Source organism: Aspergillus niger (genome assembly GCF_000002855.4).
Source record: "Aspergillus niger supercontig An15".
Taxonomy (NCBI): Eukaryota; Fungi; Ascomycota; class Eurotiomycetes; order Eurotiales; family Aspergillaceae; genus Aspergillus; species Aspergillus niger.
Genome location: NT_166530.1, coordinates 824162 through 846453, shown reverse-complemented (window position 1 = coordinate 846453; position 22292 = coordinate 824162). Strand labels below are relative to the sequence as shown.

Below are 22292 nucleotides of genomic sequence, written 5' to 3'. Positions count from 1 at the left end.
CAGTAGTAGTAGTAGTAGTAGTAGTAGTAAAGGGAAAAAAAGTAGTAAGTAGTAGCAGTCAAAAGTAAGCCAGCCCGTCAGAAAATCAGTAAACTGCAAGCTCTTTCTGCTTTCCCCCCCTCAACTAACACCAGATAGGTGAAAGCAGTAATAATAATAGTAGTAGAAGTGGCCCGTCGAGGCCGTCTCTTCTCGTCTAGTTAGTTCACAGGAACCAGACTGTGGCACTGGTGTCTCGTCGTTTTGGAAGTTCGATGGATCGGGCGGGAAAATGCTAGGGGAGATGGGAACTCTCCTCTTAGTTGCGGGAGCTATTCGGACTAGTTTGGAGAAAGTTTGGGCGGGTCTGGACGAAGAGACCCGAAAGAGAATTTAAAATAAAAGAGAATATGTCTTTTTCTTCTAAGAAAGGATAAGAAAGAGAGATAGAACGAAAATGGGATCAAGTCAGATGTTGAGATCAGTTCGGATTTTGACGGTGAAAAAGGCCGATAATGGGATGGACCAGGGGAATTCAAGGCTTTCAAAAAGAGGGGAAGAGGGAAAAATTAGAAGAATAAGCACTACCTCTTGGTTGAAGATGTTCCCTCCTCGCCTTGGGGTAAAAGGGTCAGAACTGAGTAAAAGAACAAGCAGTCTGTAAGTAATAGTACGGAGCGGCCCTGAAGCGCAAGGCAAAGGTACCGATGCAGCATAACAAGCAAATAGAAAATGACGAGATCGAGTGACAGATGCGGTTTACCTAACGCCAAAATAGAATTTAAAATAAGGGCTGGAAGAGAAAATAAAAAATATTGATAATTCTCATGTAAAGCAAATATCGAGGTGAGACTCGGCGACTGAAGGACAATCCAGAAAGGGGAAACGAAAATTGAATTTATTTATTATTTTATCCCCCTTCCCGAAAAGAAAAATGTAAAGGAATAAAATAAAATAAAATAACATAAAATAAGAAGGTTAAGAACAAAGTGGTGCCGCCGCCGACTTTCATCCCTTCCGTCCTTCTTTCAGTTTCGCTGGTAGTATGAGTAGGAGAAAAGGGCAATCAAGCTATCAATGTTGATTAACACTTGCATCCGAGAATTCCCCTCCACATAATTACTTCGATTTTCTTATGCTGAATGCCTATCTACACTAATTTCACTTTCAGTGTACATCATTGTAGCATACGATTCATGGCTGGCTGTACTTAAGTAAATGACGATAACTTCCAGTCTGGTCTGTTTCGCTCTTCCCCCTCAGCCACATGAGACAACTACTTCTATACGAGAGCAAAATTCCTCGATGGGTATCAGAAACATGACAAGTACAGTCCTGTATGAAAGTACGGAGTAAGAAAAGAGACATGGAGCGATAAAAGGTCGCTTGGCGCTGCGTACTACTTGAACCGTACGTGGTCAGCAGTGGCTGCCAGCAATTGGACAGGAATTGAAGCCATCCCAACAGGATCAGCCACTAAAGACGACCATTTTCTCCGTGGCTCAAACATAGTACAGACTATTCAATTTTCCATATGACAGATAGCCTCAGAGGCGCACCGCAAGTTCGGGGACAAAAAGAGAGGAAAGCCGTATAACATAGGTCATAGAAGGGGAGCCCGCCCGGAAAGCAGCCAAGCATTTGAATAAAAAAAAATAAAAATAAAAAAGGGAAATAGAAAAGGGAAATAAAAAAGTAAAACAGAAAATATTATTTCAAGTAAATTGGAATAAAATAAATTGACAAGAAAGGAAGGGGAACAAATTAGTCATACTCTTACAGCCACCAAGTAAATTCAACTAAAATAAAAATAGTTAATACGACATCCTAGAGCGATCAAGTCCACCGCCACGAGGCGGCCATTTCTGAGGGTCCAGCTGCTCCTCATTCCGTGGGTTACAGTTCTGCCACATTTTTAGGAGGCGGCCGAAGAATGGTCGATTATTATCATCAGACTTTCCAACATGGCTTTTTTTTTCCTGTCTTCCAAAACTCTGACAACGAAGGTCCAGCCCAGTCATATTCTCAGTCGGCTAGCGAGCAGTGTAAATGTCAGGTACCAAACTTGAAGTTGCTTAGTCCTCCACTAGCGATTTAGCGCATCGGATAGCTCTGCTGGAGTCGAGAAGAAGGAATCTGCTTCTCTTTCCCTTTTGTCGGCCGGATCAGAGCCACGTTTGACAGTTCCCCGGCCATCGCAGGGAATTATTGGTCCTAATGGCGCCTGGTGTCCACCCTTCCACCCATGTCCGGGTATCGATATTGCAGCTTATCAACCGGTCGCTTCCATCGAGCCCTGGCTCATAATACGTATACGATATTGTCTGGCAAATCACGCCAATGGGGACTTTGTGGTGCGTACCTATGTCGGTCATCCATGATCGGACTTGGACATCTCCCGGAAACGAGCAGAGATCCGTCGTTCGACTTTGGATCCTGGATCGTATCCGCGAAGAAAAGCTCGAATCAGTCTTGTCCGGGTTGGGTAATCATCGTTGAACCTAACTGGGGCAATGTTGACGCAGATCGGGACCGAGGTTGCCTCACACCTCTCAGACGCCCCCAATTTATCTTCTCACCAGTCCCGTGAGATATCTTGGGAGTAAAGTCTCCTTCTTCGAAATATATTCATCAGGCGTCGGAAAGAAACTGGATTCAGTTGATGACCTTGGGAGCCTGGAAGCCTTTCTCTAAGGTGCAAGCCCTTTTTCTTTCATTACTTGGATACCTTCATGACGAAGAAACAAGACTTGTCATCGGCCGCCCCACTGGTCGAGTCAAGCAGGAGCGCCTAGGCAAAGGGATCCATAACTTTCCCATCCAGCGGGAAAACTTTGTGTCTGCCTGTTGGTAACTAGACTACTCCTCATAGTATCTACTGAGACGAGATGGCCCAACAGGGACAAACTGCTCCAAACTGCTCTCTATCTACCCCTTTGGGCGCTAAGCTAAGCCAGGTTGGGGGAAATCGTAGCTCAGACCAGCCGGGAAGTGGGGCCCAGAATGAATGGGGAGTCGATCCCAGCGTGGGTGGACGAATCAGCGTCGGGGCCGCTGGCATGGCAAATGCACCCTCCACGCCTGCAAAATGTCCCGTGGGCTGAAGAATTCCCGGCCTTAGTTACTTACTCGAACCATGACGGGAGAACACGTTGTTGAACGCCTGTCCCAGGCAATCCGCGGGGGGGGGAAGGGGCCGCTATCATGCCAGGGATAATAACACAGTACCAGGGGGGCTTTCGGAGCAATGAGTTTGCAGCTGGCGATTACATCACGAACCAGAGTCTCTGCATCATTGCAATCAACGCCCGTCATCACCGACGGTCGCATGGCCTTGTCATGGCTCGCATCTCGAAAAGAGAAATGAAAATTCTTCAGGAAGGATAATCTGAATAAAAATGTACGTTTATTATTCAGGCTCAAACGGCCGGTTACTCCAAATACTCAGTCTAAACTGGATTCAGCAGCCGGGTCTGTGTCTTTGGAATCGGATAAGCTCCGTCAGTTTTCATGGTTTTCACCTGACTCGCCTTTACTATCCTCTCCAACATCATATGAATCTGCCCACCGGGTGTTTAGCATCCTGTAGGACTTTTTGAGCCTGCAACTTTTAAAGACCGCATATCCGTTCGCATCCGACAATAAGGATTCAAGCTTGACGGGGGACAGATGGCAATGGCGTACTGGATGGGCCATATCACGAAAGACAGGTGGTGCATCCACATCGCCCGCCTGATCTTTTAGCGAAGCAGAGACCATCCTCGGTCGGCAACGATCTCGATGCGAACTGCCTTCACGTGGCTGCACTGGACGATCGGCCTCAGGGGTCCCACGACCGGCGAACTGCCGTAAGCGGCGTAAGCGTACCGTATTGGGCCTCGAGTGAAGGCTCCGTCTACCTACGGGACCATTCCGTTCGCGCCAGAGCAGTTGACACTTAGCCTTTTGCTTGCATCGTCCTCCTTGCAGACAATGATCCAGCCTGGGATTAGGGAGAGGGCGGCAAATGCGACAGAATCTATGCTCGTTTTATCCACTGCCTACCCACAGGTGAGGAGGTCCTGAGCTCGAGTAGCCAGGTGCATGGGTCTGCTGTAGACTCCCTTTCAACAGAGCTCCGCGGAGTGCTATGTCACCATGGGAGAAAGCATTGGGACAGTCATCCAAGCTCCGTAGGCAACAGATACTTGGTGCACAAATCTGAGTGGCTGCAGCGGCTGTTTGGAACATGGTATTAGTACTTAGCTGGGGGAGTGTGGTTGTCGGTAATGGCTAACAATACTCCGTACCTGCCCGACACCCAACCACATGGTTTGATTTTTACCAAAACTAGTTATGGTATTGATGGATGGATATAAAAGGTAATCGAAGCAAGGGCAGCAGCAAATTCAATATACAATAAGATACAACAAGATATGGATATTTCGTCACAGTTCAGAGTCATATCATATTTCTGTTCGCGCTCAGTGTCAGCGCAAAGTCTAAGTCTAATGCCCAATAAGGCCTAACGCGCAACTCGTTTGGCTTTCCAGCGCCCGACACATGGCAACCATGGTGGAATGATCGCCGCTAGAGAGGGGGGTTCTGGACATGCGACGGTTGAGACTGGTTCAGCCACACGACGCCAAGCGTCCATGGGGTGTCCCCAGTGCGCCTCGGAGGACCTCATCCTGGAAACTACCAGAAGGGGGAAGTCAGGTTATGGGTGGTGAAGTCAGACAGCATGATAACAGCCACTGCAGCATGGGTTTTGGCCGCCTGTAGCCAAAGAGCGACCACACCCATACACCAATTCTCTTTAGATGCAGGGAGGCACCAATTATCAGACACTCAATACTTGGTTTTGTTCTTTTGGAGGAGGAGGCCTGCACGCAGCATGTAGTCCCCCCGCTCCGGTGGAATGTGACCAGCCGACATGCGCATCAAGGTACATGTGGACAATGTGCAGCATCCGCGAATAGCAGCAGCACTAAAGCACTACGTAAGTCGCATGTACAGTGGTCTCTTATGTATGATCTGCCTGGCCTTTTGTCTCTCTCTTTCTGCCCTTGCCTGCCAAGCGCTGTATGTCGATCGCCCTCCATGCGTTGTCTGATATGATCCCCTTTTAAGTAATCGCCATGGCCAGTGAGCTGGCTGGACGAGTCAGTCACCCCGGAGTTGAGGTACTTTTCCAATTCCACCAGCCAGATCCATCCCTTCCTTGTCACCCACACCTTTCTGCAGCATGTCAAACTGCCTTCCACACATGGAACATGAAAGAATGTGGCGTCTATTTTGAGTGCCTGAAGCTTCACCGCAGACCTTGAATTGGTGTCACTCGAAACCCTTGCTGCTTCTGTCTTTGTTTCTTTGTTTTGTGTTTGGTACTTCGACAGTACGCGCTGTTATGTATTTTTTGGCCCTTTCGGGATGTTTTATCTCCATGATCTACTGTACTCGACGGGATCTCCATTCCAAGAATCACCACACTCAATAGTACCCAGTCAATTAGCCGAGACTTTACATTGTCGCCTCTGCTCGCTAAGATGATGGAGGGGAAGGCACTAGTGGGCAATGAATCTGGTTGGCAGGGCGATTTTCAAGCCCCAAAATCACAACGGTCGATCTTATCACCGGAAGCTCCCACTCATTTCGTTCGGAGGATGCAATGGAACCAGGCCGTAATGGACTAACTAAATGATGGCACCAGGAATGGGTCCGGGGCCATTTCATGACAAGACACAAGCAGCTGTGATGATAACAATACTACGTACGATGATGACCATAGCCTTTTTTTTTTTCCCCTTACTCCCACGTTTACAACCTCCCCAGGCTGGCCCATTGCAGATCAGCCAACAACGTTTTACCGCTAGCGTGACCTGGAACAAATGGAACTAGTCTGTGATGTTTGAGCGCCAAGCTGGGGTGTATCAACCAATATCAAGGCCACCTGTCTGAATATGTCAAAACCCCAACGATGACGGCATGAACTTTCTTCCTCCTCCCCACCCTCGACACTCGACCGATTGTTTTCTGTAACCCAACAAAGACCAGGGTTCAAGCCCGGGTGACACCAGCAACGACGGACTCTAGATATTGTCCACCAGACAGGCACCTTTGGCAGCGTGCCAGTCAGAAGGCAGACCAATGACAATCCATGCCGCCCAGCAGCTCCGCTTTTGCAGGACGACTAGAAGGCACACTAAAACGGACGGCTTCAACATTGAGCCAACCGTCAAGGGAGGGAGGGTGGAGGGCGCACGCGAGCGCCCCAAAGTTAGTACAGCCGGAGTCGGAGGCGGAGTCGGAGTCGGATCTGGACCGGATGGGGACTGGATGAATCCTGGCCCATGCAACGACCCGCTTCAATTTTGCTTGGATTGGTGATGGTTGTTATGGTCGTGGTTAGTTTGGTGATATTATAATTTTTATTGATCTTCTTTTTCTGTTTGTGTCTCTCATTCCTCGATCCTGACTGGCTTTGCTCCGTCCATTTCCTTCTGACCAGTTGTCCCGTGGTTACAATGACAAGCCCAATATATCCACATCCACCACAACCACTCGGCAAAAAAAGACTATGTCCTCGATTGAACTCTCTTTACAAGAAAATGTTTTCTGATCGGGGATTAACTGATTGACTATCTCAACGGCTAATGAAAGATGACACACAGCGCCGCCCAGATTCTTGATCTGATTAGCCTATACTGACAGTACCACCCCCCCAAAATCTCACAATTCCCACTACTACTTACTTAGTACTACCACTACTCGATCCCCTAATTAGGTACAAAGTACAAAGTACCTTCAACCTGTCTAGTGCTCTTCGAGACTGGCTAGATAGATAGGTTGAATATTCATTAACTACTAGTATGGAGTACTGCCACTTGCCTTCAGCCATATTCGACCCGCTTCCTGCAGCGTGTGCAATGCTGAGCCGATGTGACAGGACAGGGGTCTGGCTTCCCCATCGGGTGGAGCCGGACGCCCAACTAATCACCGGGCCTCGTTTAGGTAACACGAAGCCAAAAGAGTCCTTGTATCACCGCCTCGGCCACGAGACTAATTCTGGCCATCACCACCATCTATGCATCTCAATTCTGCTAGTTGACAGGGATGCATTGGGCCTGACCGGGGGGGGATTTGCTCGTGCAGTATTGGGCCATGTGCTTTCATTTACCTGACACCGGGGCCCCTTTAGCACCTGCCTGTCCCGGTATAGATCCGGTGGTGACCCCATCCATCACGGCCAGACTTGGGGCCTTGGACGCTGCCATCTCGTTCGCCTGGAGCATGGGCCATGAAGCGATCTTTCTTCACCCTGGCGCCAACTAACCTTCTTTGAGAAGTTCAAATCACAGTTCACCCTCCTTCTATCTATCTAGCCCAATGCTTGACGAAAGTGCCGCCCCTGCAGCTGCTGAATGATGTCCTCCCCGACGCTGCCAGCCTCGACTAATCCTAGTATCTCCGGATGGATCCCACCTGCCGCTCGTGGGCCAGACCTTGAGAAATCTGCACCGTGCTCACTCGATTAGATTAACACCCCGCTGGCATCTCAATCATGATAACAGTAAGCCCGGACGGTTACATTGGCCTTACCCAAAACCTGTGTCGGGCTGTCAGCACCTAGTGTGGATTATCTCTCCATGCAAGGCTCCTGGCGCAAGGCTAGGCGGCTTTTCTTGCCCGGTCAAGTAATTGCGAACTGGTGAGGTGGATTCTTGACAGCTCCCGGTCTATACCGTGGCCTACTATATGCACATCCTTTTGCCACATCTGGACTAGCTATCCTGGCGTGGTTCAATGGTAGAGTACTGAGTAGAGGCCTAGGCATGAGGGTAAGCCAGTCCTAACCGCTGGATCCCAACATGCTCGGGCTGAACCTGCCTCATGGCACACAGCCTGGGCGTCCATGTCCGATGCAGATGACTGGACCCCACGGCTAAATTGCGACGTGCATACATTGGTATATTAAAAGGCAACCCACACGCCTCAGCACTGGTGTGTGGTCATGAGGATTATGTCAGCTCGAATTAGCGTCGCGCGCCGGGGAGGAAATGGACGAGGGAGAAGGACGTCGTGGCTACGGACTTCTCCGATCAGCTTCGTCTCAATCTCTCATCGATTTCTTTGGTCAAAAAGTAATCTATCCTCACCAATGAAACATCTCACTCAGAACTGGATAAGGGTGACAATAGACCGAGGCATCCTTCGAGGGGCACCAACTTCCTCCGTTTCTAAACGGACACCGGACAGTGGACTAGTCGCCACGGCCGTCTTTTTGGGCCGCCGGCGCATCCTTCAACACACTAAGCATAGGGAATCGATCGATCCACAGGCCCAATAAGCTCTGCAGTCCGAGGCTAAGTCCCTAACTCGGGTCTGTCGCCTCAATAAGCATGGTTATCGAGCTTACTCTATCTTCCGGGAGACAAACGGAACTTGCCCGGTTGCCTCATTTGCAGGGGGGAAGCATCAAATTTGAACCACGCCCGCTGGACTTGATACAGCGCTGCCTGCAGGCGAGCATCCATGACTAAATAGCTATGAGAAGGGCTGAGCTGGATCAAACCACCGATTTGCACCGCGCGGGCGAGAAAGACCAATAGGGACGGAATGTATCAATCATCACCCGCGCAAAAGCAGGGGGTGGGCTTGACGCCCATGCATGGAGGGCACCTGTCACAATTTCCGACCCCAACTCCAGGCTGAGTGGGAGGGGCCGGCGGCGCTTTCGGACGTCCAACACATACCACATACAGTCACCCCCTCCCCTCGCAAAAAGAAAACAACTGCATAAGAGATTTCCAATTGAACTAATCCTCCCGTCCACAGCCTCACCGGAGGCTGTCGACAAGTAACCCGATGCGTCCACTTTCACGCACTGAAAACCAGGTTCCTGACCTCCGAGTATACGCGGGCCAAAACCACGTGGGCGGCCCCCAATGCTTCAGTCATCTCAATTCCTTCCCACCCCTTTAGCCCTACGGAGCACAGTTTTCTGTGTCTGTTTAAGGTAAGCAGGGAGTAGTTATCTCGGATATGGCCCTGATTGGCAGAATCAGTCTCGTCCATGGACCCGGACTCCGTTGAATATTCCGTTTCCAGCAAGAAAGCACGTCCCACCCCGCAATCCTGCGAGACGTTAACTCATACCCATACATCATCAAAGATAATGCCAAGTATGTGAGCCCCAAAAGCCGAAATTTGACACACAAAAGAGTTCATGGGCCAAGGTGAGGCTCTCCGGTGATAGGGTCTCAGCTCAGGGAGGATCCGCAGTTTGTGCCTCGAAATAAGGCACAGGTTGAATCTCTGAAACGCCTCCTGGTTACAGCAATTAGCCAATCAGGTTTTGGTGTTGCTTTACCAAGTCGTGTTCAGCACATCTTTTTCAAAGCCCGATGCATGCTAAGTTGAATAGTCGGGCTTGAACGGGGGGTCTTAAATTTGGGACTGTTCATCGCCATTCAGTGGCACAAGTAAGTATAAGTAGGCTCTGATTTGGAATAATTCTCGGAGTGATTGGTGGCAACCAACGAAATAGTTATCCCTCAGGTGACAAACTAAGTATGCAGTAGGGCTTACAGTCTGGATTTCTCAAAGCAAATGCAAAGTCTAGAATCCAAAAGTCCAGTGGCCTGGCTTAGGGATCAGAAACAAAAAGAAAAAGAAGGTTTAAATAGCTCCTGTGACCGGGTATCCAACCATTCTGCGACGGACTTATTTCCGCGGATGATTTGTTAGGAGGAAAAAGTATAAGTGTATAAAGAGAAAGAAGCAAGCATGCTTTAGTTGGAATAACTCAGAATAGGAAATTAGGAAGTGGGAGTGTGTCTCATGATCATAACTTATTTGTGATGTGTATTATCTAGTTTTAAGGGTCCTGCTGTATATATTTACGTTTACAGAGAGGGAATCGTTCGGAGATCGCTCCATCCGATTTTTGCAAACCAAAATATACACTCCGTATACGAAGTAATGAAACTCTTCGATAAGTCCAAGATAATTGTAGGACTTATGTCATAAAAATCCATTAGACACAATATAAGTAGTAATCTAGATCGTAGAAGTAGCCACATTTGCAATGAAATACTTACTACTGACAAGACCCACACCGGAACCCCCTTCTCAGCATCGCCATACATTGTAGTAAAGTGAGGGCATTCACTTACACTCCTAATTACTATCAACACACAAAAAATAACTTCCTACTGAAACGGAGTATTCAGATATCCTAACTGTCTAGTGCAGATTCCAACCTAGAGACCAAAAACACTTAAGAATAAACATACCGATCCACTACACCATTTACCCATACATCTACTAAAGAAACAAACATCATATAAAAGCACATACTTTCTTCTACCCAACAGGCACCAATCCAATTCAACTAGTGATTGTACAATTTGAATACAAGGCCTCAGAAGTGCAACTAAACTCCACATCTACAGAGTAGACTTACCCATCCATCCATCCATCCATCCATCCATCCATCCATCCCCTGCATCAAGTACCCCTCCCCCTTCGTCCAAAAATATCACCCACCACACTACGTATCCAACAATATAACAGCAACTAGTATATCCGGAGTATATACTAAATATATATATATACCCTGCGCAAATCACCGCAGGATCGCGTCATCTTTACCATCTACTACAAAATAAAATATCTCCCATATGCACCCCTCTACCTACTTACCAAGTATTATTATATTAAAATGTGACAAGTCCACGAAACAATTGAATATTGTGTTTTTAAGTATCCACTAGGAGACCAAACGACCGACTACTTATTTCTTTCGGACTCCTATAGGCTGCATAGTTGTACCCCCATAGAAAGCAATCGAATTCTTTTCCTGAGCGAGTAACTGAGTGGGGGTTTTAGGAAGCGATTGGGCGTTCGAAGGATCGATTGCTGGGGTGGCGGTGCTAAACAACTAGGTTCCTACTTGCGACAATCGTATATTGTACTCCGTACAGGAGTGGAAAAAGGGTACTTAAAGTTTAGGGATTGATCCTGCGGTGTTTTGGGTATATGGTTGCTGCCTACTTCTATGTAATTCTGATTGGATTGGGTATGTGGGATGTGATGGGCTGTGTGAGTGTGTGTTTCGGGGCGTTTACACAAGGAATCATGGTTGTATCTATTTTTGTCAATATTGTTTTGGGGTTCATCACGTTGCGTAGTATGTACAATTGAGGGAAAATATACGACTTTTTTTTTCTGTTTCACTCATCCTCCTCTTCAACGTCATCATCATCCACATCTTCATCATCTTCGTCTTCGTCATCATTATCCTCGAATTCCACTCCCAGGTTACCCGTGATATCCCAACGGTCACCCTTGGCAGCCTCACTGACATATTTGACGAACTTCAGGGTGCCGCTGTCGCGCAGCACAATGCTGAGTCGGTTCCATCCGGCGGCAGTGCTGAAGAGAATGCCGTCATCATCGTCGGCGCCTGCGGACCGGTAGATCGCTGCATCGCCCTCTTCCTCGTCGTCACCGGCCATGTAGATCTCGTATCCACCCACCGAAGGCTCCTCGGCGTCGCCGTTGGCCACGGCTCCTTCATCCTTCTTGGGCTTGACCGCCTTCTTCTTCTGCTCCTCCGAGGAACCCTCGCCCATTTCCTGATCCTGATCCTGATCCTGGTCCTCCTCCTCGTCGTCGTCCTCCTTCTCCCAGCCCGGAGTGGGTGTCAAGCAAAGCGACAGCTCCAAACGGGGCTGTTCTCCATCATAACCACTGGCCAAGGTGTAATCCTGGCCTCTGCGGAAGCGACGCGCCAGGTAGTCGTAGCTGGTGATACGGTCCGCGCCGGTGATAAGAGCGAGCCACTTGCGGAACGCCCGGGAAGGGAAAAGGTCGTCGAGGAGTTCCTGGATCGGAGACTTCTGGTCCTGGGTCGCGGTGCCATGTTGCTGGAACAGGTAGCGCTGTTTGTGGGGGGGACGGGCGACCGTCCATCCAGTCTGGGCGAGGATCTCGTCGGAGGATTTGGGCAGGCTCTTGCTCTCCTGCTCTTCAATGTAGGTCCGAACACGAGTAGCGAATTTCTCCGAAAGGAATCGTTCCAGACTGAGACACGACTCGTTAGAGAAGGTCTCGGACATTTCCTCGGCGATGTCGGGGGTGAGGTAGGATGGGGCGATGTATTGGATCAGGAATGCGAGGTCGGATTCTGTGAATTCGGGCGTGGGCTCCTCTTCCACCTTCGCCTTGCCCTTGCCCTTGCCTCCTTCCTCGGGTTGTTGCTCGTCCTCGTTCTCGCACTCGACGGTCTTGGGCTGCGGGAGGTCGTAGATGTCGCCGCGGCCCTGGAGCTGGGCCAGACTGCTTCGCTCGGCGAGCTTCTCCTCCAGACCGGCTTCATAGCCGTCTTCACCTTCCTGCGGGATGTGGAACCAGCCGCTGATGGCCATGCGCACGCGCTTCTTGGACTTGTCCTCGTTGTCTTTGGGGTGGTAGACTTCTTCGACGTCGTGGAAACTCTCTCCGGGCTGGACGGTGAAGAAGCTGAGCTGGTTGAAGGCGGGAGGGATGCTGAGGGAGTAGTCCGGGCTGGGGATTAGGACATCGTCGCCGTTCGCATCCTTCTTGGTCGTCGTGGGGTACAGACGCAGTGCGCCACCCCATTCGGCCTGCCAAGGTTGGTCGGGGTCGGTGAGATAGAGAATGTAGGACAGGCGTCTGCTTCCGATAACATCGTCGTGGCAGAGCAAGTGGCAGCCTTCGTTGTAGACGTTGATGGCCATGTCGGTTTTTTGTCCGCTCAGCTTTCCAGAGCCGGTGACCTTCGAGAGGAACTCACGGAAGCGGGCAGAGTACATGGCGTCGCGCAGCTTGAGGATGGAGGGCAGTTTCGCAAGAGAGGCATCGTCGAGACCGTCCAGGTTGGCCAAGTCGCCAGATTGGAAGATCTTGTAGATGTCGGTTTCCTTCTCGGTGAACTGCACCTGGGCCTGGATTTCGTCGCGGACGGCGCGCAGGAGGGAGGGCTCGATGAGGGGGTGAATGACTCCATGCTTGTACCTTTGGACCTGGGGTTAGCTTCACTCAATGTTAAATGCCAGACCAAGAGTAGAATGGGCGACATACGGAGCAGACTGGGCATATTGCTCGGTATAGTCCTTCAGGACCGACGGCTCGAACAAGCCGTCACGGAAGCGCGCAGCGGCTTCTTCGCTGGACAAAGCGCGCTTCTTGGACTCGGGCTGGTCTTTGCCGCCGAGGGAATCTCTTCCATCTGTCTTGCGCTTCATTGTGAAAGGGATGGAAAGGAATGCGAGGGACTGAATAGACTTTGGAGAGGTTTCAATCTCACGGAATGTTGGATTTTGCCCTCAATTTTTCGAATAAATTTGGCGGTGAAAAATCTGCAGGCATCAATCAGGCCACCAGATCAGGCCATATGGCTTCCTAAAATAGACACATTCACTAGAATGGATTCATCAAACTGTTTATTTATTTACTACTTATTGACTGCTGCTGAATAGAGATTCACTGGCTATTCATTAAGAACAATACAAGAGTAGTCGATACCAATTATCGTATTGTGGAGATGCGCTCTACAATTACTACTGCCATCAGCATGCATTTCCCAGCCACCAACAAGCAATTGACTGGGGTTGATTGACTCCGCACTGGAGCCCCGATAATCGCCTTCGATAAGCGCATCCAGCACCTTCCATCGCTCTTCTGACTCAAGCATCGCCTCGTTCAACATGAACTGTCATTGACGGTCTCATATTGGGCAGTATTCTTGACTTATCGCTTTCATCAGATTAGCATCCTGACAGTCACCGCTACTACCATCCCTTAAACCCCTCAGTTGCAAACACAGACGTCATTGCCGTCGATCATCGCATCGATCCAGCCAGCAATCCGTTGGACCAGGTTATCTTGCTGTTTCTACCACGTATCATCGCCAACAACCCCTCCGGTCCCTGCTCTCTCCAACACCGCGCAATGCAGCCTTCGCAGGAGAACCAAAGCAATCAGCCTGATCGGCCGGGAACTCCGCCGCGCCCGCCGTACTCTCCCGTGACTCCTGTCTTTGCCCATCTTGTGCCTGCCACGAACGCCGCCACGGGGAACGGCGCTCCTCACCCTATTGTTCCTCCAGCTGCGTCGCCTTCGCCAACAACAAGAGTACCTCCTTATGGTTCATTAGCAGACTTCACCCCGCCGGCTGCAGCACCCGTGTTCGCGCCCGAACCAGCCGCCGTCCCGATCTCGGAGAGCGAGAACCCGGATGCCATTGCTCTGCGATCCGCGATTTCTATCCTTCAGCTCCAGAAGCAGCAAAGCATGCGGGATATTAAGACTCTAGAAAAGTTCAAGAAAGCTGCAGCAGAGGATCCAGAAGGGTTCGCCCGCGAACTGGCAGCAGGGAATCTGTCGGCTAAGGATACAGGGGCTTTCATCAACTTCACTCATGACAAAGACTCGGAGGACGAGGATGTAGAAAGTCCCAAGAGAGGCGTTTATTCTGGGCTAGGCACCCTGCCCACACCGCAGAATGTTGTCCGCATGCCCCCCATCAATTGGAACAAATACCAGATCGTGGGCGAACCGTTGGATAAGATGCACGAGGAGCAGCGGAGGCGGCCGTCGTCCGGTGAACCCAGACGCGACGATACTGCTCAAAGAGCGCCGGAGCATGTTGTAGCTTCGCCGTATCGGCCTCTAGTGGACAAGCTGGAGAGTCCGGGAAAGAACAAGGGAACTAACAGAAACAAGAAGACTTGATCATCAATGATTATTGAAAAAGATAGTTACAAGAACCGTCCAGTGAACCGCCAAGCCTTGGTACATGAATGGACATTCATCTTACTACGTATATCAAAGAGACAGAATCAGAGGGTACGTCAGCCGGCTACTAGCATGCGCCTGCAAATCTGACTGTGACAGGAGGCGTTGCTACCACAATAGAATCTCATGCGCAAACACCTCAGGTTCACCCATCGCCTTTCGAAGTCTGTCATGAGCTGCCAAGATTCTGTCCCAAGGGGTAGTAACCTCATTTTCCTGGTTTTCCTTAACATCATCCACCTCTTGCGCGGACCTCATGGCCAACTTCTGCAGAGCAAGATTCATCTGATACCGGTTATGAAGCGCCTGCTTTCTCAGGTTCTCACGTCCATAGTGCCTCACTATCACATTACCGCGCAACAATCTGTCCATCTCATGGCTCTTCAACCACGCCTGCGCCTTGGGACAATGACCCTTGGTCTTCCAGAGTATACTTGCGATGACGTCGTAAGAAAGAGGAGGGTTCTTATCAGTTATTCCATTTGGGGGGAATTCTGAGGATGCAGTTTCTTGGTCCGCCTACTGTCCGTCAATGATTTGCCCCTCCACAACTGATTTCACATCCATGTCCTATCTTACCTCATTACGTTGCCAGACCTCGATCACCTCTGGATGGTTTGGCAGTGGCCCGAAAGGCCTGGAGAGCTGTTTTTCTCTCGGAATCCAGTAATTCGCCCACAATGCCCTTCCCTGCCGTATCAGAAAGTCTTCCTTTTCTTTGCGTCTCTTCTCGATGTAAGCGGCCATGGCGGGATCGACTTTGGAAATGCTGTCAGCCGTAATGGGTTCAGCCCCAGGGACGCTGTTAGCAGTCATGGAATCGACCCCAGGCGCGCTGTCAACCGTAGCAGGATTGACATCTGACACGCTCTCGGCAATGCTGGGATCGAGTTCATCATCGGCCTTGCGTTTTCTGCTCTCCATGTTGAATCAAGCTGTATCTGATATGAAAATTTTAGCAAACTTTGTGATGGAAGAGATGGTAGAACTACCTAGCAAACTTGTAAATGCTGTGAAAGTTGCAGCGAGACAACCATGAGCGATAACTAACTGGTGTAGTGAGCCTGAGAGCACATCAAGCCAATGGTTAAATATCTTGTATAAAACTCACTCTGCGAGGGCAAGACCCCATCCAGCGCTGTGAATTGATTTTGACTAAGGAAGGCAAGCAAGCGAGCCATGCTGTGTTTATGGAACAAAGTGCATGAAGGCTCGTGAAGTGAGAGTGGCGGGTGAGATCAGGAGTGAAATATTTGTAGGAATACAGATCGCGTTGAGCTCACTGTGTTGCTTGAGTCTTATGATATGTTACTGAGAATGAGGCTGTAGGGAATTGAATTGGTGTACGGGCATTCATTCTTGCAGCAGAATATCAGAGTGTTACAAGAACGCTAGGTGAGTATTTGTATTGGGTATAATATCTATGCTTTGATATTGGGAAGGCTTCTTTAGTGTACGTTGATTAGTATACTAGCTATATATGAGGTGAAGCAGTTATGGGAAGATAAAATCAGATCTCTTGCCAGGTCTTGCAACTTTCTCAATACAAGTATGAGAAGTCCCTGGCAATCTGGCAAGCAATCTTTCAGCTCCCCTATACTAGTAGTATATCCTTAGCTGTCGCCTTCCTAAGCGGCACACATGTCTCACATCTATTTGATCAAAAGCTCCGTATGGAGAATGCAGTGATCGGTCTTGTAGATTCAATATATGTCGACCACCTCGGCTGGTACTTAGTAGTAACTCCAGACTCTAAGAGAAGTTACTACCACCATTCCCATCTCACTTTCTATAGTATCATAATATGAATCATCTATACATATATACCACAAATGCAATCCCTCTACAAGATACCGTGAGTGCCCTACAACTTGCCCCCCTTCCTCCTCGCCTCCCAAACCTCCACACTCTTCCTCCCAACATTCTCTTCCTCCCCTTTCCTCTCCTCCATTCTCTCCCTCCACTCCAGATTCCCATGATGATCGTCCACCACCCCCAACAACCTCCGATACATCTCCTCTTTCATCACCCCATAGATTTCCGTCTTCGGCATCAATACCAACTTTCTCTCCTTCACGAACTTCAAAGTCTCCTCCACGCCTCCCAACCCATCCACAATCCCCACCCGCAGCGCCTCCGGCCCAGGAAACCTCTTCGCCTCGAGAACAACATCCCGACACACGCTGGGTGTCAACTTCTCCCGGAAAACATGCATCATGGGCGCTTGCAACGGGACCCCGAACTCGAGCTCGTTGATGCACAGGAAACCCTTACTCGGGTTCTGGATCCGGTAGTCGTGGTACATGGCTAGCATGAAGCCGCCGGCGAAGGCGTGGCCGTTTAGGAGGGCGATGGTGGGCATGGGGTAGCTGTATTTCAAAGTATTCATATATTAGTGTTGTCTGTTAGTGGTGAAGTATAAGGGAGGGGGTATTACGTTAATAGTCGACGGAATAACTTCCAAAGCCATTTATCGAGAAAGCCCTCTGTGGATTGGGCGAGTTCGAGGTCTAGTCCATTGCTGTAGAATTTGGGAATGCCGCTGGTGGTGATTAGGACGCCCTTTTGGTAGCGGTGTTCGATGATGTCGAGGGCGAGGAGGAAGGTGTCGATGAAGGTTGGAGTGAGACGGTTGTCTAGGGGTGAGGTGAAGGTGAGGAGGTAGATTGTTGGTTGGTCGGGGGATGGGTTGGTGCAGGTGATGGAGCCGGAGGTGGAAGGGATGGGGAGGGTGAAGAGCAGAGATGCGGTAGACATGGTAGTGGTGGTACAGTGGGAGAGGGTTATTGCTTGTTGCTTTCTTGGTGAGTGTGTACGTGTGTGACCTGAAGCGGATGGTAGAGAGATGGGATGGTGGTCTTGTATACTTTGAGGTTTAGTTGTGATCAGTAATCATTAGATCTGTTTCTTCAATCTGGGGAAATAAAGGAGTTGATTCCCGCGGTATCACATGCGCTTGGAGTATGTCCAGATTGGTTTTACTGCATGTGAGTTATGTTCTTGTCAGAATATCATGCTTATGCTGAGGGGTGTATGTGTATATTTGCTTTTTGTAGAACTCATCTGATCGTGATGATGATCCCATGCAATTAGTCCTTAGTAGTAAAATTAAATTCCAACGGCGTGAACGGGCCCATCACAGCTGCATCTGCCATCCCCGCAATCCATCATCACCCACTCCACCAGCCAGTGTTCTGCATCCACTTCACTGTATACCAACCATATTTGACATCAATTATCGCATTACCGTTTGCCATTATGTTGAATAGTTACATTACCTGCCCTTATGGTTCCACCATGTACTCTTCAATAAATACAGTCAGGGGAGATATTGACAGCTAACAGCACAAGCGACACACCACCAGTGAATCCCCAAGTAAAATGAACCAGATCTCAAATCACCTCCAGCTCAGGACAATACCACTAACTTCATATGATAAAAACAACCCAAGCAGTACATAGAGCTAATCTACGCGATTTCCAAGAGAACCAACTGTTCTTCATTCCTCCAAAATTGACATCACATCATCACTGACGTCATCCCCTCACAGTTCTCTTATAGTTATTCTCCATCACCACCACCATCACCACATCTCAATCCCTCCATCTCGACCACTACGCATACAAACTCACACACAAATCAATCATTTAACCAACCAACCATTCAATCAATCAATCAACCCAAACAACAATGCAATCCCACCACCAACAACCCCCCCAACCCCCCAAACAAGCCGCCTACAACCAAGCCAGCAACCCCGTAACCCACACCCCCTCCGAGCAACGCATACCCCAGAACCAATCCTCATCCCAATCCCAATACGACCGCCTTCCCCGTCACCGTGGCGACGCCCTGCCCGCCATAACCCGCAACGCCGCCTCCCAACCCTCCAACTCCCAGGACCAATCCACCAAGCACCAAGCATCCCAGCAAACCATGCGCAACGCCGGCGAAACCCTCGACACAGAGTACGGGGTTGAGCAGCAGCCCGCAGAAGGGGATATCGCGCACGCAGTGCAGAGCAAGTCGGCGGATGCGCGGGCGAGAGCACAAGCCGGGGCGCATGCCGGGGCGGTAGGCAGCGCCGAGGGGCCAGGGGCGCCGGGGTATGAGAAGGGGGAAATGGCGGATTTGGACCAGAAGAGGGAGATGCACGATAGGATGTTGGGGGATCGGGTGGGACAGAGCCCGGCGGAGCCGGAGGGGGAGACGGAGGCGGTCCGGAGGAGGAAGTTGAGGCAGGATGAGGAGGTGGATGTGGTGGGGGCGGCGAGTAGGGGGTCCGCGGGGAAGGTTGTTTGATTATACTATGATCTGTTTTATCTTATAGGGAAAGAATAGGATAGAATAGGTGTAAGGAGATTGAATGGTATGTAATGGGGTATCAGAAATCAATAAATGGCTATTAGGACACACAGACAGAGACACATAGGTGAGGTGTTGATTAACCATCAGCATCATCGCCCTCGCCGATAGACACCTTCTTCAATGATAGATCCTGTTTCAGATCGTGGATCCGCTTGGCCAGTTTGCCCTTCAGGATGGCGTTCTGCATCTTCTCCCACTTCGCGGTCTCGGCGCGGATCAGTGCCTCCAGTTCGGCAATTTCCTCGCGTTGCTGCTGCATCTGCCGCTGTTGCTCGAGTTGCTCATCGTCCAGCTCGTCTTCCGGTTCATCGCCATCGTCGGACCCGTCACTCTCATCACCAGACGATTCTGGCGCAGGCGTGGACGGCTTCGTTGCCATTGGCGTACCCGCTTGGTATACTCCAGCATCTGATGGTGGCTCAGCTCCAGTTGCCGCGGCCGCAGCGCCTGGCTCGCCTTCGTCGCCGGCAGCCAAGGCAGCCTCCATCTCGGCAGCGAGGGTGTCTTCGAAATCGTCAAACAGACCACCATCTTCCATGCCTTCCTCCATCTCGCCCTCGGCATCCTGTTCATCATCGTATTCATCTTCATAGTCGTAATCTCCACTTTGGACCAGTCCCTCAGCCCGGTTCAATGCTGTCTTATCAACCAGCTCATAGCGGATAGGTGCCACGGCAGCCTCATCCTGGGCAATCAGATCTTCGACGGCCTTCTCGACCTGCTCGATAGTCCGCGTGCTGATCCGTTCCCGGAAACGCCGCTTCCTGACCCATCGCAACGGCGGCGTGAGACCGTGTGGGTATTGCAAAGTTTTGTCATCTGGGTGTAAAATGTCCGAGGGAAGCGGGTAGTCCATGGCCTCTTGTTCATTAGCAACCGGGCCAAGGACCAGAAGCATCTGGCAGATATCCGCAGATTTGTACCACCCACGCCGGTCCCAACTCTTCATACCTTCGATGATACATGGCAAGTCGACCAGCGCTGCGGCGTATTGATGATCGCGGATCTTGAAGATGGCGCGTCGTCCCTCACGGGTGAGTGGCTTAAAAGAAATTTCCGAGCGATCGAACCGGCGTTCAGAAATGGCGCGCTGCAGATATTCGCAATCCTCCCCGGGCAACATGCGCAGAATGAATTGTTCCTCGATCGAGGGGTCGATTTCCGTGTCGGACGCCTCCGAGTCGTAGCCAACGCCCACCGGCCGGTTGGGGACCAGCCCCTTGTTCTTGATACGAAGCGACTGGACCCCGGGCTTCTTCGATGGGTTTAATTTCAGGCGTTTAGGCCCAGAGGGTTGGGTTGTCGCGACCGTGGTGGAAGGTTCCTGCAACGCGGGTCCCTCTGCTGGACGCTTCTTCGAAGTCTTCTTCTTTTTCTTAAGTTTGTCATCCTCAGGAGGCGCTTCTGGTGCCGGCCTACGGGCGATCTTGAGCGTGAGCTTGCGTTGGGGGGTCTCTGTTGGCGGAGGAGGTGCAGCAGGCTGTCTCTGAGATGGTTCCTCGGGCGCCTTCTTTTTCCCGAAGGTGAGCTTGAGCGATGGACGGGGTGTGTCCGACATGGCGAGAGGTGACCACCAAGTCGGTGGAGATGCGATATAGAAGTGAGCGAAATAAGACCAATAACAGAGATGGTAGGAGGCTGGCAAACGGATGGGGTGAAAGTGAAGCTTGCTGTGTTACAGCGGAGACGAAGACTCGAGGGCGGAGCCAGGAAGGCGGAAGACCCAAAGAGGCAGTAAGAGGCCCATCCATTCAGCCATTGATCCTCTCTTTGCTTCCTATTCATCTCCTAACACTCGACCTCAACAATAGCGACGCAGTGAGCCGCTTATTATTCTTAGCTATATAATCCTGGTCTGCGAGCTGAAAGGCTCTCCTTGACGTCTCTATCGCTGCTTTTCGTCTACCACCCACACGCCAACATGTCTGGCTCCAATCTACACAACGCTCTTCTCCGCCCGCCAATTATCCAGATCCTGCGCGCAGCAGGCTTTCATGCAACGCGACCATCCGTTTTAGACACCCTCGCTGACCTTACCGCCCAATACATCATGATCCTTGCTTCATCTGCGACTACCCATGCTGCCAACGCTCATCCACATGACCCTGTTCCGGTCTTAGAAGATATCTACCAAGCCTTGCAAGATGCAGGCGCGCTACGACCCCAGCTTCGAGAGTGGGAGGAGGACTGGCAGGGAGAAGAGGATATGCGAGGATTGGAGGGCTTTCTGTCATGGTTCACCGGGCCGGCCAACCGGGAGATTCGACGGATTGCTGGATTTGTGCCCAGCGAAGGCGACATGGTCGATGCGGACGCTCTCGAGAAAGAAGACTTTTTGACGGCATTGAAGAAGAAACACAGCAAAACCGGCGAAGAGTCGAGATATGCGGGAACTGTGCTAGGAAAGAATGCCGACGAGCATCCTATTATCATCGAGGGCGGCGCGCCCAGTCTCCAGGACTGGGGTTCACAAATGCGGTCGCGGGCGCCGTACATGGCTGACAGCGATTCGTCTGGTGTCAGTAGTGCGCCGAGCAACCTGTCCGATGGTGAAGGGATGGATGTGTGATGAGACAGCAAACAGAGGCCGTTTGAGAGCGAGACCTCACTTCACGATTAACTGCGATAAGGCTGTCGGTCGTCTGCAGCCCGACAAGCCAGACTCATAGACGCCATAGCTGCATCAACAACGCCTACACCGTATCTGGCATTGGGACAGCTGGCCGGCCCAGCTTGACCACAACGACCCGGCAGATCGTCCACCAGCTTGGGATTATCAGCATATCAATTGCTATTGCTACAGACAGGTTGTCACAGTTCAGGGACAGAGCAGGCTGGATTTACCATTATCCACCGAGTCAGAAAACAGCATCTACGCCTTCAGACATGTGCGAAGAAGGCCATCGGGACGAATTTTGAGGGATGGAAATACCATCCTGCAAACGAAATCATGTATCTACAGCATATCAGCGTATAAAGCCACATGAATTAGTCTAATCGGCCAGTAGGCCCGAGTTGAACCCGACGTGCTTTTCCCGTAGGTTCCAATGCAGACGAGCTTCTTGGCTGCCGCGGAGATCTTCACCTCCAACTCGCCTCCAGCTCTCCTCTTCTTACTCCACTCCAGCTTCAACACCCC

General features: G+C 50.5%; 12 protein-coding genes across 12 annotated transcripts; 5 read left to right on the top strand and 7 right to left on the bottom strand.

Annotated features, from left to right (window-relative positions):
• Nucleotides 1-283: 283 nt before the first annotated feature.
• On the top strand, nucleotides 284-2360 carry An15g03470 (hypothetical protein; the record flags this gene model as incomplete). The annotated part of the gene is made up of 5 exons (XM_059744596.1): nucleotides 284-344; nucleotides 465-609; nucleotides 1361-1490; nucleotides 1850-1915; nucleotides 2070-2360. 5 exons carry the CDS (start codon nucleotides 284-286, stop codon nucleotides 2358-2360), a joined length of 693 nt encoding a protein of 230 aa, XP_059602519.1.
• Nucleotides 2361-2867: 507 nt separating this feature from the next.
• On the top strand, nucleotides 2868-4155 carry An15g03460 (hypothetical protein; the record flags this gene model as incomplete). The annotated part of the gene is made up of 6 exons (XM_059744595.1): nucleotides 2868-3069; nucleotides 3173-3302; nucleotides 3397-3550; nucleotides 3732-3827; nucleotides 3868-4029; nucleotides 4078-4155. The coding sequence occupies 6 exons, from the start codon at nucleotides 2868-2870 to the stop codon at nucleotides 4153-4155; spliced, it is 822 nt and encodes a 273-aa protein (XP_059602518.1).
• Nucleotides 4156-4213: 58 nt separating this feature from the next.
• On the bottom strand, nucleotides 4214-7875 carry An15g03450 (uncharacterized protein; the record flags this gene model as incomplete). The annotated part of the gene is made up of 15 exons (XM_059744594.1): nucleotides 4214-4268; nucleotides 4530-4649; nucleotides 4700-4737; nucleotides 4911-5041; nucleotides 5133-5264; nucleotides 5350-5450; nucleotides 5786-5840; nucleotides 5932-5994; nucleotides 6077-6304; nucleotides 6555-6660; nucleotides 6764-6963; nucleotides 7139-7272; nucleotides 7357-7473; nucleotides 7588-7697; nucleotides 7816-7875. The coding sequence occupies 15 exons, from the start codon at nucleotides 7873-7875 to the stop codon at nucleotides 4214-4216; spliced, it is 1650 nt and encodes a 549-aa protein (XP_059602517.1).
• Nucleotides 7876-8378: 503 nt separating this feature from the next.
• An15g03440 (hypothetical protein) lies at nucleotides 8379-9189 on the bottom strand (the record flags this gene model as incomplete). The annotated part of the gene is made up of 5 exons (XM_059744593.1): nucleotides 8379-8477; nucleotides 8594-8735; nucleotides 8824-8865; nucleotides 8936-9096; nucleotides 9178-9189. 5 exons carry the CDS (start codon nucleotides 9187-9189, stop codon nucleotides 8379-8381), a joined length of 456 nt encoding a protein of 151 aa, XP_059602516.1.
• Nucleotides 9190-9984: 795 nt separating this feature from the next.
• Nucleotides 9985-10471, bottom strand: An15g03430 (hypothetical protein; the record flags this gene model as incomplete). Its single annotated transcript, XM_059744592.1, has 5 exons — nucleotides 9985-10020; nucleotides 10062-10140; nucleotides 10257-10287; nucleotides 10321-10354; nucleotides 10427-10471. The coding sequence occupies 5 exons, from the start codon at nucleotides 10469-10471 to the stop codon at nucleotides 9985-9987; spliced, it is 225 nt and encodes a 74-aa protein (XP_059602515.1).
• Nucleotides 10472-11195: 724 nt separating this feature from the next.
• An15g03420 (uncharacterized protein) lies at nucleotides 11196-13232 on the bottom strand (the record flags this gene model as incomplete). The annotated part of the gene is made up of 3 exons (XM_059744591.1): nucleotides 11196-11458; nucleotides 11588-13002; nucleotides 13069-13232. The coding sequence occupies 3 exons, from the start codon at nucleotides 13230-13232 to the stop codon at nucleotides 11196-11198; spliced, it is 1842 nt and encodes a 613-aa protein (XP_059602514.1).
• A 706-nt stretch (nucleotides 13233-13938) lies between these two features.
• An15g03410 (uncharacterized protein) lies at nucleotides 13939-14721 on the top strand (the record flags this gene model as incomplete). Its single annotated transcript, XM_001396842.1, has 1 exon — nucleotides 13939-14721. One exon carries the CDS (start codon nucleotides 13939-13941, stop codon nucleotides 14719-14721), a length of 783 nt encoding a protein of 260 aa, XP_001396879.1.
• A 582-nt stretch (nucleotides 14722-15303) lies between these two features.
• On the bottom strand, nucleotides 15304-15708 carry An15g03400 (hypothetical protein; the record flags this gene model as incomplete). The annotated part of the gene is made up of 2 exons (XM_059744590.1): nucleotides 15304-15335; nucleotides 15372-15708. The coding sequence occupies 2 exons, from the start codon at nucleotides 15706-15708 to the stop codon at nucleotides 15304-15306; spliced, it is 369 nt and encodes a 122-aa protein (XP_059602513.1).
• A 940-nt stretch (nucleotides 15709-16648) lies between these two features.
• An15g03390 (uncharacterized protein) lies at nucleotides 16649-17541 on the bottom strand (the record flags this gene model as incomplete). The annotated part of the gene is made up of 2 exons (XM_001396840.1): nucleotides 16649-17153; nucleotides 17222-17541. The coding sequence occupies 2 exons, from the start codon at nucleotides 17539-17541 to the stop codon at nucleotides 16649-16651; spliced, it is 825 nt and encodes a 274-aa protein (XP_001396877.1).
• A 934-nt stretch (nucleotides 17542-18475) lies between these two features.
• An15g03380 (hypothetical protein) lies at nucleotides 18476-19136 on the top strand (the record flags this gene model as incomplete). Its single annotated transcript, XM_001396839.3, has 2 exons — nucleotides 18476-19078; nucleotides 19116-19136. 2 exons carry the CDS (start codon nucleotides 18476-18478, stop codon nucleotides 19134-19136), a joined length of 624 nt encoding a protein of 207 aa, XP_001396876.3.
• Nucleotides 19137-19229: 93 nt separating this feature from the next.
• Nucleotides 19230-20711, bottom strand: An15g03370 (uncharacterized protein; the record flags this gene model as incomplete). Its single annotated transcript, XM_059744589.1, has 2 exons — nucleotides 19230-19561; nucleotides 19679-20711. 2 exons carry the CDS (start codon nucleotides 20709-20711, stop codon nucleotides 19230-19232), a joined length of 1365 nt encoding a protein of 454 aa, XP_059602512.1.
• A 363-nt stretch (nucleotides 20712-21074) lies between these two features.
• Nucleotides 21075-21722, top strand: An15g03360 (uncharacterized protein; the record flags this gene model as incomplete). The annotated part of the gene is made up of 1 exon (XM_001396837.1): nucleotides 21075-21722. The coding sequence occupies one exon, from the start codon at nucleotides 21075-21077 to the stop codon at nucleotides 21720-21722; it is 648 nt and encodes a 215-aa protein (XP_001396874.1).
• Between the last annotated feature and the right edge of the window lie 570 nt (nucleotides 21723-22292).